Here is a 12,949-nt window from a genome sequence, read left to right as displayed (position 1 = left end):
AGCAAGCGATTTGGTGAACAGATAACGTAGCATTCATCTTAGATCCTGGTGCGTACTACAGTGACATAACATGCTGTCTGTTTAAACGATTGAATAACTTAAAAAAATGCATTCTCTTTTTTGTGGTACAATTATTAACACTTTAAAAATAAACTGGAGACAATTTTTAAATCAGATAGGCCTATAGCTTAGCGTTAAGGTTTTTTGTATGCCCTATCGTTTTCTGATACTCTGTATACCAATGCTATACTCTTTTGTTTCGTAAGCAAAGCACTACGAAAAATTAATTACTCAGAATACAACAAACAAGAAAGCAATCCAGGTGCGGCTACAATACATGAAGCGTCGGTAGAGAGACAAAGAGGATGAGAAGTTTGGGTTAGTATAAGCAATGAGACATAATGTCATATCATGTTATCTCTTTTAACGGGAATGCTTTAGAAGAATTACGCTGAAGAATAATAATACAAAGGGATTGATTCTTTAACATCTTTTAGATTAAAAATATAATAATGGAAAACAAATTTCACCACGTTGGACTCTACATTGTGCCGACTGCAGAGTAAACTGAAATGTACAACACGTCTGTAATCTTCTGTGGAAGGTGTCAGTTGCACGTGCCTGAATAACAGGAAAGAGGCTAGTGTCAGACGCAACGAATGTAATAGTCGAATCAGAAAGAAATAAAGAATCGACAGAATTTATGACAAACTGTCGATATCAACATCGCTGTCTAGAGGATAGAGAATATTCTTATAATGTATTGCAAGGTTCGTTTCGTTACGTTAATGTTCTTATTTTCCTAAGGTCTACATTTTCATGGGTTTTTTAATTTTATAGAAAAACATGGTAGTTGTTGAAGCAATACAGAAAATGATCAGAGCTTTAGTTGAAAGACTAGATGCTATGGTTTATCTTAGAGTAGGTTCCGCCAATGATGCGATCTAATAAAGATGAGGTATCTACATCTGCATCCACTTAGACACTCCCAAAGTCACTGTACAGTTCTTGGCAGAGGGAACTTCGTTACAATATTAGCGATATGCTGTGCTATCCTATTCCGCAGTATCACATTCGCGTATGGTACGAGAGAAAAGTCACTATCTGTATAAGTTAGTATTTGCCCTAATCTTTCTTCACCTTATCATTACGATCCCTACTTGAATTCAATACCACAGTCTTCCTCGGTGCCGATGCCCTGAATCTGAACAATAGGTTTCGGGAGCAGAACGTTGCCTTTGTTCTAAATATTGTCATTTAAGTTCAATAGCCACTTCTTTTACACTTTCGTGTGTTTTCCATTTGTACCTTTCTTCAGCGATTTTGCGGAGAACCTCCTCATTCCTTACCCTATCAGTCCACCAAATTTTCAACATTCATCTGTAGTACCCCATCTCAAAGACTTCGATTCTTTTCTGCACCGGTTTTATCACAGTCCATAATTCGCGACCATACAATGCTGTATTGCAAATGTACATTCTCAGAAACTTCTTCCTGTAACTAAGGCTTATGTCTGATGTCAGCAGAGCTTCTCTAGACCAGAAGTGCCCTCTCTTCCTGGGCTAATCTGTTTTATATGTTCTCCTTGCTTCGTCCGTCATGGGGTACTTTGCTTCCAAGGTAGCAGAATTCCTTAACACTGTCTACTTAGTGGTCAGTTTTGATGGTAAATATCTCGCTATTCTCATTTCTGCTACGTCTCATTACTTTCGTCGTTCTTCTGTTTACTCTGAATCTATATTCTGCTCTCATTGGAGTGTTTATACCACTCAACAGATCCTGTAAATTTTCTTCACCTTCACTAAGGATAAAAGATTCATCAGCAAATCTTATCACTGATATCCTTTAACCTCGAATTTTAAGCCCACTCTTGAATTTTTTTGTCACTACTTCTTCGATACACAGATTGAGCAGTAGGGGCGAAAGGCTGCATCTCTACCTTACACCCTTCCTCATCCGAACAATACGTTCTTGGTCTTTCAATGTCATTTTTACTTCTTGCTTCTTGTACATATTGTATATTACTCATCTTTCCCGATAGCTTACTCCTATTTTTCTCAGAATTTATTCTCATTTCAGTATAAAAGCTAATTTTGCTCCTCATGCATCTGGTGACAAAGTAAAATAAAGTAGTTACAGATGATATTCTTAATCTCAGACGACAGTTGAATATAATTCGAATCCTGCTCAAATAGGGAAAAGCCAGAAGGTATGCGACTCCATTCGTCACCAGCGCATGCTTCCCCGGTCGCGCCGACATTCCAGACGCCGCCGTTTATGTTGTGGTGTTAGCGCCGGCTTACACGTGTGACGGTATTACCCTCGGCCGGCCGCTGCGTCTCCGACCAACGGCGCAGGTTGACGCAGAATACTGCAGGGAGTCCATTACTTGTTGTCGGATGGAGGGTACAGATATGGACGGCTTACGATGTACTTGGTGCACAATACGGTGACCATACTCGTACCTCGTTGTAGTCATGATAGCCAACCATAACTTTGGCAAAGAGTAGGCCTGCGCTCAAGTTTATGCCGTTCAACGTCGAGCCACCGTCATATCGGAATGGCTATGGATACTGCAAGATTCGACCAGCCGGACAAATGGATACCCACAATGGGAACCTTTTCAAACCACGTCCAGCGCTGATAACGCTGTCTCACACAGGTACGCGGCATCTCCGCGTGCTTCGCAATGATTACTCGTGACTTCGTTCACATCCTGTGATTCTAAATACGAACAAAACTAATGTACTCTTATGACCGTTCTACCTATAACAGAGAATTACAACTCTTATCATTTGCGTACCCGTCGATGGTGTGCACGAGTACAAACTGACATTGACTTCCAACCACGTCTTCAGAATCAATTTTTTTGTTTGGCAGCGTACTTACTTGTCTGTCCAACTTCATCATCGTCATCATCATCATTCTCCTCCTCCTGGGCCACCCGCCTTTTATTCTTCAGTTCTTATTCTTATTTTTTCTCTTTCGATATGGCCCGCCATGGTAGAGTATGCTAATGATGGGCACCACGCATCCTAGAATTGGCAGCTGATTTTCATGCAATGCATTTTCTGCCGGCACCAGTTAGCTACTCTAAGTGAAAAGAGTCACGTATTCCACCTGTCTGTGAGTCGAGCAAACTTTTCCTGTTATTTTCATACATATTTAACTGTTTTTCTGTGTGTGGGAGGGATAGGGAACCAGCAAGAAATTCGCTCAGATGAGGGTGTAAGCAACAAAAAAAAAAAAAAAAAGTCTACGCTGGCTTTTACCAAACCAATGATTGTTATGCCAGATCGAGGATGGTCTCACATTCCTTTGTAACATCAGAGCGCCAAGTGAAGTGGAGCCGTGGTTAACTCAGAGGACAGCCACAGACGACTGGAAAGCTCCATCTACATCTACATTCATACTCCGCAAGTCACCTGACCGTGTACTTTGAGTACCTCTATCAGTTCTCCCTTCTATTCCAGTCTCGTATTGTTCGTGGAAAGAAAGATTGTCGGTATGCCTCTGTGTGGGCTCTAATCTCTCTCTGATTTTATCCTCATGGTCTTTTCGCGAGATATACGTAGGAGGGAGCAATATACTGCTTGACTCCTCGGTGAAGGTATGTTCTCGAAACTTCAACAAAAGCCCGTACCAAGCTAGTGAACGTCTCTCTTGCAGAGTCTTCCACTGGAGTTTATCTATCATCTCCGTAATGCTTTCGCGATTACTAAATGATCCTGTAACGAAGCGCGCTGCTCTCCGTTGGATCTTCTCTATCCCTTTTATCAACCCTATCTGGTACGGATCCCACACTGGTGAACAATATTCAAGCAGTGGGCGAACAAATGTACTGTAACCTACTTCCTTTGTTTTCGGACTGCATTTCCTTAGGATTTTTCCAATGAATCTCAGTCTGACATCTGCTTTACCGACGATCAACTTTATATGATCATTCCATTTTAAATCATTCCTAATGCCTACTCCCAGATAATTTGTGGAATTAACTGCTTCCAGTTGCTGACCTGCTATATTGTAGCTAAATGTTAAAGGATCTTTCTGTCTATGTATTCGCAGCACATTACACTTGTCTACATTGAGATTCAGTTGCCATTCCCTGCACCATGCGTCAGTTCGTTGCATGTCGCCATCAGTGTTATCCCTCGACCAACTGAAGGACAGCAAATGGCAGGATGGTTTCTTTGAGAAAGAGCACGGCCGAATTTCTCCTCATGCCATGTCCCATCCGACCTCGCACTTGTCTAATGAACTCATCGGAATACTGAGCTTTAATTTCCCTAATCTTCTTTCTGGGTTAACGAGCTGTGGGTTAAACTACATTTGAACATCATTCTAAGTTCATCTTTGGCCTTCTAAAATCTCCCAGGTTGTATCACTGGCCGGTGAGAGTACTAACGCTGTTCCTTTAGCTTTACGGTAATATGCGTCATACTCCAATTATATTTTATATCTATCCCGATTGAGATCGTGGAATATTGTGAAACATTCTTTTTATTGGGAAGGAGTTCTCCACCAGTAACGAGACGTGTGATCATAACACGTATAGGCAGCGGATCGTCTGGCCAAAAAGTTGTTGAAATGGAAACCGCAAAAGGCAGTGCATCGCACCGAGTGAGAAGGTAAGTGGAGTGCAGCTGGTACGCGGCGGCCGGCCGCGTGTTGGTTCTGCCAGCCGCCACCGCAGAGGAGCGTGTGCAGCTCGCGGCAAAGCGGCGCTTAACGACGTACAGTCGCTGCCGCACCACCGCCCGCGTCCCGTGCGGAGATGCTCGTGCATCCTCCATACTCAGTCACCGTGGATCGACAGATGGGCCTGCTGGCTGCAACGTTCACCGATCCAGTTCAGCTCGCCGCTATTTAAGCTGTGCAACGGACGATTTACACCTGCACGCTGCAGTGCTGAGTAGGAGCACTTCTGGGTTAAAGACGCCCGATCAGCGCCATCCGCCTGGCACACAGAAGATCCTCATTCGACGTACTGTATCAGAAACCATATTTTGCTTGTTGAAAATACTGAACCGACACTTTCACGTTTTCTTCTTTCTTGCCGTCTCACCGACTCAAACCAGTTTATCCGTCGAGGGAGCTGCTTACATTTGGTCTCTGTAGCTCTGCAACCCTAAGAATTCCAGTCTACACCAGAATCAATAATCTGTACTGACGATTTTATTTAACGATTCCGTATGATTATATTTTCACTACAAGTGAACATTAGTATACCATCTTACCGTTATACAAAAGTGAAAAGTTTCGAATTTTATTATTCGTTTCTTTTTGTGTAATGCCTTTACAGTGTAACATGGTACACTGATCAAACGCATCCGGGCATCCCTTTGTAATGCGGAAGTGACCACTAGATGTCACGAGAGGACAATATAAAGGAGGCGGCAAGTATTGTGCTGTCACTAGCGAAGGTGTGACAGGAGAATGAATCGGTCAGGAGAGAACAGAGCTAATGTGGGCTAGTCATTGGAGGTCTCCTGGATAACAAATCTAACAGGGACATTTGAGGCCTAAATTTGTCCAAGTCAACAGTTGGTGATACGACTGTCAAGCGGAAACGCGAAGGAACAGCCACAGATAAACCGAGACAAGGCAGACATTACGTACTTGCAGACAGGAAACGTCGAGATTTACGGAGGGTGACTGTACAGCATCGCATGAAGTCACCTGACGGAACCGCTCGAGGTTTCCAAAGTCCAGTTAGCACAGTGACTCTGCGTAACTAAGGATTTAAAAAGAATTTGGTTCAATGGTCGAGCAGCTCCTCATACTCAGCGCTCAGTGACGACACTGGACAGTGCATCACTGGAAAAGAGTGGTTTGGAATGGTTAATCATGCTACACACGGTTGCAATCCGATGGAAGGACATGGATTCCCGAATGCCTGGAGAACATTACCCGCTACCATGTGTAGTACAAACAGTGAAGTACGGAGGAGGTGGTGTTACAGTATGGGGTGTTTTTCGTAATTATGGTGTGGTCCCCATATTGTGCTTAAGGAAACGCCAAATACGCGAGGATATAAACAAATGTTACAGCATTTTGTACTGCGTACAGTACAGGAACGATTCGGAGACTATGATCGTTTCTGTCAGCATGACAATGCAGCCTGTCATAAAGCGGCATCTATCAGACAATGGTTTGTGGACAATAAATTCCGACCTGAACGCAATTAAGTACTTCTGGGATGAGTTAGAACATAGACGTGGCTCCAGATTCCAGCGTCTGACGACACTACCCTCTGTGGTTTCGGCTCCAGAGGAAGAACAGGGTTCCCCTTCCTCTACAGACATTCAGACACCTTATCGAAAGCGTCCGCAACAAAGTTAAAGCCGTCATCAAGGCGAAGGCTGGACGAACTCCCATATTAATGTCGACTAGTCTGTGTCCGGATACTTTTGAACGGGTAGTGTACTTGGCAACGTTGCCGATCTATCGTAGCTGATTTATCCAACAACGTGCAAAAGGAGACAGTTGATGTGTATCTACGGCATTTAAACGGAAATTGCGGCATCGTTGTCTTTTCCTGATACCGGTGTGGATTTGCTTCGAAGAATTTCGCTAAAGTAGATGCCTCTATCGTACAAGAAAAATCGGCAGAGTATTTCAAATTTTCATAGAGTAAGTGCAGGAATCAGAGCTGCGAGCCAGCCAATAGTTGCAGTTAGTATTGTTAACAGCGGTGAAGAAGATCTGCTATGTACACCAAACGCCAAGAAATCCAAAAATTCTAGTAGATCACCTACCGTCAGTATCTAATACGTAAAATACAACATATTGCATCCAGTAAGCATGTTTTGTTAGAATTTTATACTCCTATTACTTGCTAGACTGAAACATCAAGATGCAATGATATTTCATTTATGTGGGAAACCAATAAGCCCACCACCGGAATTGAGTTTTACGTGAAATGATGCGCGGTGTTTGAGATAGAAAATGACAGGTGTAGCTACTCAGTTGGAGAGAGGGAGCGTCCCTGTAACCAGACCAAATGGACATGTCGCGCCTCTGCAATGTGAACGCAATTTATGCACTGGCAGGATGGGCGTGACGGTAGTTGCCAGCGCCTTTAAGCACGACTGCCTGGCACTTGCGACACTTTTCGAAGTCGAACAACCACTGGGCTTTATCACGAATCTCCATTTCATGGTCGCCTCGAGTGTCTAGGTTCGGGGAAAATCATTCCTAGCGGAGTCATCTGTCATACATCATCTTGGTAACAGGGGGTCGCCGTTCACTATGATAGTTTGCAATAGTACCAAGATGGCAGGAATCACTAAGCCAGCAATACCAACCGGTGAACAACCATAACATGCAGGACCATCTCCTCGCTGTGGGTAAGGAAACCACAGCCCCGTGCGACTACCTGTGCTCACAACAAATAGCAGTGCATAGAGATCAGCATACGCGCACGAAAATATCCATCCATTTGTTTGTCTATATTTCCTCACAGGTGATCTGTACATTCAACATGGGATGCCATCGAGTAAGATGTGCGTGTCTTGGAGCTAGATCCACGCCGCTCTGCGTCTTATGGACGAAGAACGTGCATATCGTGGGTTACACTTTGTTCCCCAACGCTTGGAGTCCATGTCATGATGCAGCATTGCTGTCATCAGCTCGAAAAGGACGATGCTAAGTATCAGGTATGTGCCTTCAGTTTAATGGTTCATTTTATGATTTCTCTGAATGTTGTTTGGCCTATGTTTTGAGCCTTCGCTAATCCCTGTGAACTCTGACACGTGATGAACAGAGGTATACATCTGGGATGGTGACTTTTGCCCACAGAGCGAAAAGGTGTTTCTGGATGATATGGCCAATTTATCCTTCAGAACTGCCATCCGAATTTAATTTTATCCATATTTCGCAGCTTCAAGCGTGACTGTATTCAATACCCTGGAGGTATGAATTAAAAAAGACTTCAGTGACAACTTTTCGTGTTTTATTAAGTACACGGTGCGTTTCGGACCCTCTGGATCCACCATCAGGTGTAATTTATCTTCATACATGCCTTATTTTTTCTCTTGAACGAGGTGAAATGAATTTTCCTGTCACAAAAAGGTGTGATGTTAGGTTATGAATTTCGCAAGTCAAACGCAGAAAATATGTGCGAATTTTCGCACGATTTCGTACATGTTTTCCGCGTTTGACTTACGAAATTCATAACCAAACATCAAACCTTTTTGTGACAGGAATATTCATTTTATCTCACTCTAGAGAAAAATTAAAGCATGTATTAAGAGAAATTATACCTGATGATGGACCCACAAGGTCCGAAATGTATCGCGTACTTAATAAAACACGAAAAGTTGTGACTGAAGGCGTTTTTTAATTCATACCTCCAGTGCCATACGAATGTCTGGAGAAGAGTTTATCAGACCTGCTAGGCCGTGAACAGGCTACAGGCAACTTCCACTACGCATGGCCATCACGACTGCTGGATTTCCGAGCACGTGGTTTCTTGTTATGGAAAGAAAGATACAGAGATTAGGAATCACCGCTCCACGAAAAAAAGTCGAGGTCGTTAACGACTGATCACAAGTTACCTCGCCATTCGACCTGAGCAATTCAGACAAACTATACATGTCACCTACGTCAGTGATAAGATATGCTTTCTTCCAACAAGGACATTATTTCAGGTCGGATGCAGGGGGTTTTGGAAGAACGGGATTAATGTTTGAATGTCTGTCATTTAAGATTCGGACCTCACATCAAATAACTTACAAGGTTCTTTCTTTCACAGAACGGATCTGTAAAAGAAAGGATCCGCATAACTAATGACCAACATGCTTAACATCGGTTTGCTGTCGAATTATTGGATATATTTTAAATCTAAATAGAATAAATTTCCTTGCGGCAGAAAAGCTGCTGTCCACAAATAAGCACGGTATTAGAAAGCGTCGCTCGTGGGAAACTGGGCTTGCCCTTCTCTCGTATATCCTGCGAACCACTGACGAAGAGCCGGCCGGAGTGGCCGAGAGGTTCTAAGCGCTACAGTCTGGCACCGCGCGACCGCTGCGGTCGCAGGTTCGAATCCTGCCTCGGGCATGGATGTGTGTGATGTCCGTAGGTTAGTTAGGTTTAAGTAGTTCTATGTTCTAGGGGACTGATGACCTCAGCAGTTAAGTCCCATAGTGCTCAGAGCCATTTGAACCATTTGAACTGATGAAGACAAAAATAGGCAAATTACATATTTCTAGATTTCTGGAATGCGTTCGACACGGTACACCCCTGCAGACTTAACGAATGTATGAGCATACGGAATAAGTTACCAGATATATGACTGCCTCGAAGACGTCTTAAGCAAGAGCCCAGTACGTTGTCACAGACGGCGAGTGTTCATCAAAGGCAAGGGTATCATCAGGCGCGCCCCAGGAAAATGTGCTAAGGCCGCTCTGACGAACAGAGGAGCAGCAATCTGCGGCTGTTTCGTGGTGCTGCTGTGGAGTGCGGGAAGATATCGTCGCTGAGTGACGCTAGGAGGGCAAGAGACGAGTTAGACTCAATCTATAGTTCGTCTGATGAGTGGAAGCTTGCTCTAAATGTGGAAAAATTTAAGCTAATGCAGATGAGTAGGAAAATATCTCGTAATTTTTCGAATTCAGCATTAGTAGGGTGCTCCTTGACACAATCGCCTCGATTAAATATTTGGGTGTATCGTTGCAGAGCGGTATGAAGTGGAACGAGCATGTTAGGACCGTACCAACGAAGGCGAATGGTCGACCTCACTTGATTGTGAGAATTTTTGAGAAGTGTAGCTCGTCTACGAAGGAGACAGCCTATAGGACACTAGTGCCATCCATTCTCGAGTGCTGCTAGGGTGTTTGGGATCCCCACAAGCACGGATTAAAGGAAGATATCGATGGTTCAAATGGCTCTGAGCACTATGGGTCTTAACATCTGATGTCATCAATCCCCTAGAACTAAGAACTACGAGGTGCATTCAAGTTCTAAGGCCTCCGATTTTTTTCTAATTAACTACTCACCCGAAATCGATGAAACTGGCGTTACTTCTCGACGTAATCGCACTGCAGACGTACACATTTTTCACAACGCTGACGCCATGATTCCATGGCAGCGGCGAAGGCTTCTTTAGGAGTCTGTTTTGACCACTGGAAAATCGCTGAGGCAATAGCAGCACGGCTGGTGAATGTGCGGCCACAGAGAGTGTCTTTCATTGTTGGAAAAAGCCTAAAGTCACTAGCAGCCAGGTCAGGTGAGTAGGGAGCATGAGGAATCACTTCAAAGTTGTTATCACGAAGAAACTGTTTCGTAACGTTAGCTCGATGTGCGGGTGCGTTGTCTTGGTGAAACAGCACACGCACAGCCCTTCCCGGACGTTTTTGTTGCAGTGCAGGAAGGAATTTGTTCTTCAAAACATTTTCGTAGGCTGCACCTGTTACCGTAGTGCCCTTTGGAACGCAATGGGTAAGGATTACGCCCTTGCTGTCCCAGAACATGAACACCATCATTTTTTCAGCACTGGCGGTTACCCGAAATTTTTTTGGTGGCGGTGAATCTGTGTGGTTCCATTGAGCTGACTGGCGCTTTGTTTCTGGATTGAAAAATGGCATCCACGTCTCATCCATTGTCACAACCGACGAAAAGAAAGTCCCATTCATGCTGTCGTTGCACGTCAACATTGCTTGGCAACATGCCACACGGGCAGCCATGTGGTCGTCCGTCAGTATTCGTGGCACCCACCTGGATGACACTTTTCGCATTTTCAGGTCGTCATGCAGGACTGTGTGCACAGAACCCACAGAAATGCCAACTCTGGAGGCGATCTGTTCAACAGACATTCGGCGATCCCCCAAAACAATTCTCTCCACTTTCTCGATCATGTCGTCAGACCGGCTTGTGCGAGCCCGAGGTTGTTTCGGTTTGTTGTCACACGATGTTCTGCCTTCATTAAACTGTCGCACCCACGAACGCACTTTCGACACATCCATAACTCCATCACCACATGTCTCTTGCAACTGTCGATGAATTTCAATTGGTTTCACACCACGCAAATTCAGAAAACGAATGATTGCACGCTGTTCAAGTAAGGAAAACGTCGCCATTTTAAGTATTTAAAACAGTTCTCATTCTCGCCGCTGGCGGTAAAATTCCACTGCCGTACGGTGCTGCCATCTCTGGGACGTATTGACAATGAACGCGGCCTCATTTTAAAACAATGCACATGTTTCTCTCTCTTTCCAGTCCGGAGAAAAAAAATCGGAGGCCTTAGAACTTGAATGCACCTCGTACTTAAACCTAACTAACCTAAGGACATCACACACATCCATGCCCGAGGCAGGACTCGAACCTGCGACCGTATCGGTCGCGCGGGTCCAGACTGAAGCGCCTAGAACCCCTCGGCCACAACGGCAGGCGATGACATCGAAGTAATTCAAAAGAGTACTGCTAGATTTGTTATTAGTAGGTTCGATCAACAAGTAAATATTATAGACATGCTTCGTGAACTCAAATGGGAATCCCTGGAGGGAAGACGACGTTATCTTCTCGAGGCACTACTAAGAAAATTTAGGGAACTAGTATTTGAGACTGACTGCAGAATGATTCTACTGCCACCAACGTACATTTCGCGTAAAAACCACAAAGATAAGAGAAATTAGGACTCGTACAAAGTCGTTTTTCCCTCGTTCCATTTTCGAATGGAACAGGAAAGGAGGTATCTAATAGTGGTACAAGTTATTCTCCGCCATGCACCGTACGGTGATTTTCGGAATATGTAAGAAAATGTAGGGGTAGATCTGGGATCATGAGTAATTTATACTTAGTGTTGCTGAAGCTGTAAGTGAGGAAGTCCTTTCTGAAAGTATTTCTTTGGAGTCTAACCTAATATGAAAATGAATCATTGGTGATAAAAAATACAGACGAGAAGATAATAGAAACACTTTAAATTTAGTGATAGTAAATCATGCTGAAAATTATACAGACAGAGTAAGAAATGAGGAGATACATAATCGATTTGTGGAGAAAGGAGGTTTTTATGACCTCTTGATATCGGATAGGATAGTCGATAACACACATCCTGAGGCATCGTGGTGCAATTTGGTAACTGAGGGAAGTGTGGGATTAAATAGCGTAGAGGTAAACCAATGCTTCCAGGTTCTAATGGGAGTATGGTGCAATGGTTATTCACGTGTAAACAGACTTGTACAAGGTAGGCCTACAGTAGCACTGCGAAATGCGTCGAACCTGTCTTCGGGCTGATGTACGAAAGAATAACGACTGACGTACAGTGTTATGAAACAGTCAAGTAATTTATAATGAATCTGTCATAAATAGTTTCACAAAATGTTCGAAAAGACAATGCACGAAGAAATTAAAAAAAAAACAGTAAAAAAATGTTACGCATCGACCAGTTAATTACAGCACAGCGCAGGCATGCAGCAGATTGTTGTTACGACGTGCCATCTCTGAGCTGCGACAGGAGGCACATCCAGTAGAGTAGGAACAAGCAAGTTGTGGCGTGCAGGGGCGAGTTAGTCGCAAAGCATACAAGAAGCTCGGCGTGCAAAGCTGGTAGCGGCAGGAAGCTAGGCTGTGGGTGCGGGCGTGCGACATGCGGCGTGCTCGGCAGGTGCGGTGCTCACTCTTCCAGCGCGGGGCGGCGCCGGCGTGGTACTGGTCGCCGGAATTGGGGAGAGGCGCCGGCGCCGGCGCGGGGGCGGGCGTGCAAGGGCAGGCGTAGCGCGGGTAGTAGCAGTACGGGTAGTAGTGCAGCATCCGCGCGTAGCTCGGCACCTGCCCCACCACGGCCACCTGATCTGCAACACCACACACTCTGCTGCCACTGCTGCTCAGCAAGCCATCAGCTCTTGCGGGGGAGACGTGCGGTACAGTCGCGGAGGAAGTCATCCGAAACGAGTGGCTAACACCACAAGATGGTCATCTGTGCATCGTAGTGAAATTACGAGAGCATAAG

The 12,949-nt window shown here is 44.5% G+C and overlaps 1 protein-coding gene across 1 annotated transcript in view; it reads right to left on the bottom strand.

The window, feature by feature from the left end:
- Positions 1-12,949, bottom strand: part of LOC126182212 (uncharacterized) — a gene marked incomplete at its 5' end in the record, with an annotated part of 97,967 nt that overhangs the window by 13,884 nt on the left and 71,134 nt on the right. Inside the window, one exon of the mRNA XM_049924831.1 lies at positions 12,618-12,791. Within this exon, the coding sequence (XP_049780788.1) occupies positions 12,618-12,791 (174 nt within the window). The remainder of the gene's footprint in view (positions 1-12,617; positions 12,792-12,949) is intronic.

Source organism: Schistocerca cancellata, chromosome 1 (genome assembly GCF_023864275.1).
Source record: "Schistocerca cancellata isolate TAMUIC-IGC-003103 chromosome 1, iqSchCanc2.1, whole genome shotgun sequence".
Lineage (NCBI taxonomy): Eukaryota > Metazoa > Arthropoda > Insecta > Orthoptera > Acrididae > Schistocerca > Schistocerca cancellata.
Note: the sequence above shows the minus strand (reverse complement) of the source record. Positions and strands in the feature narration are given on the sequence as shown.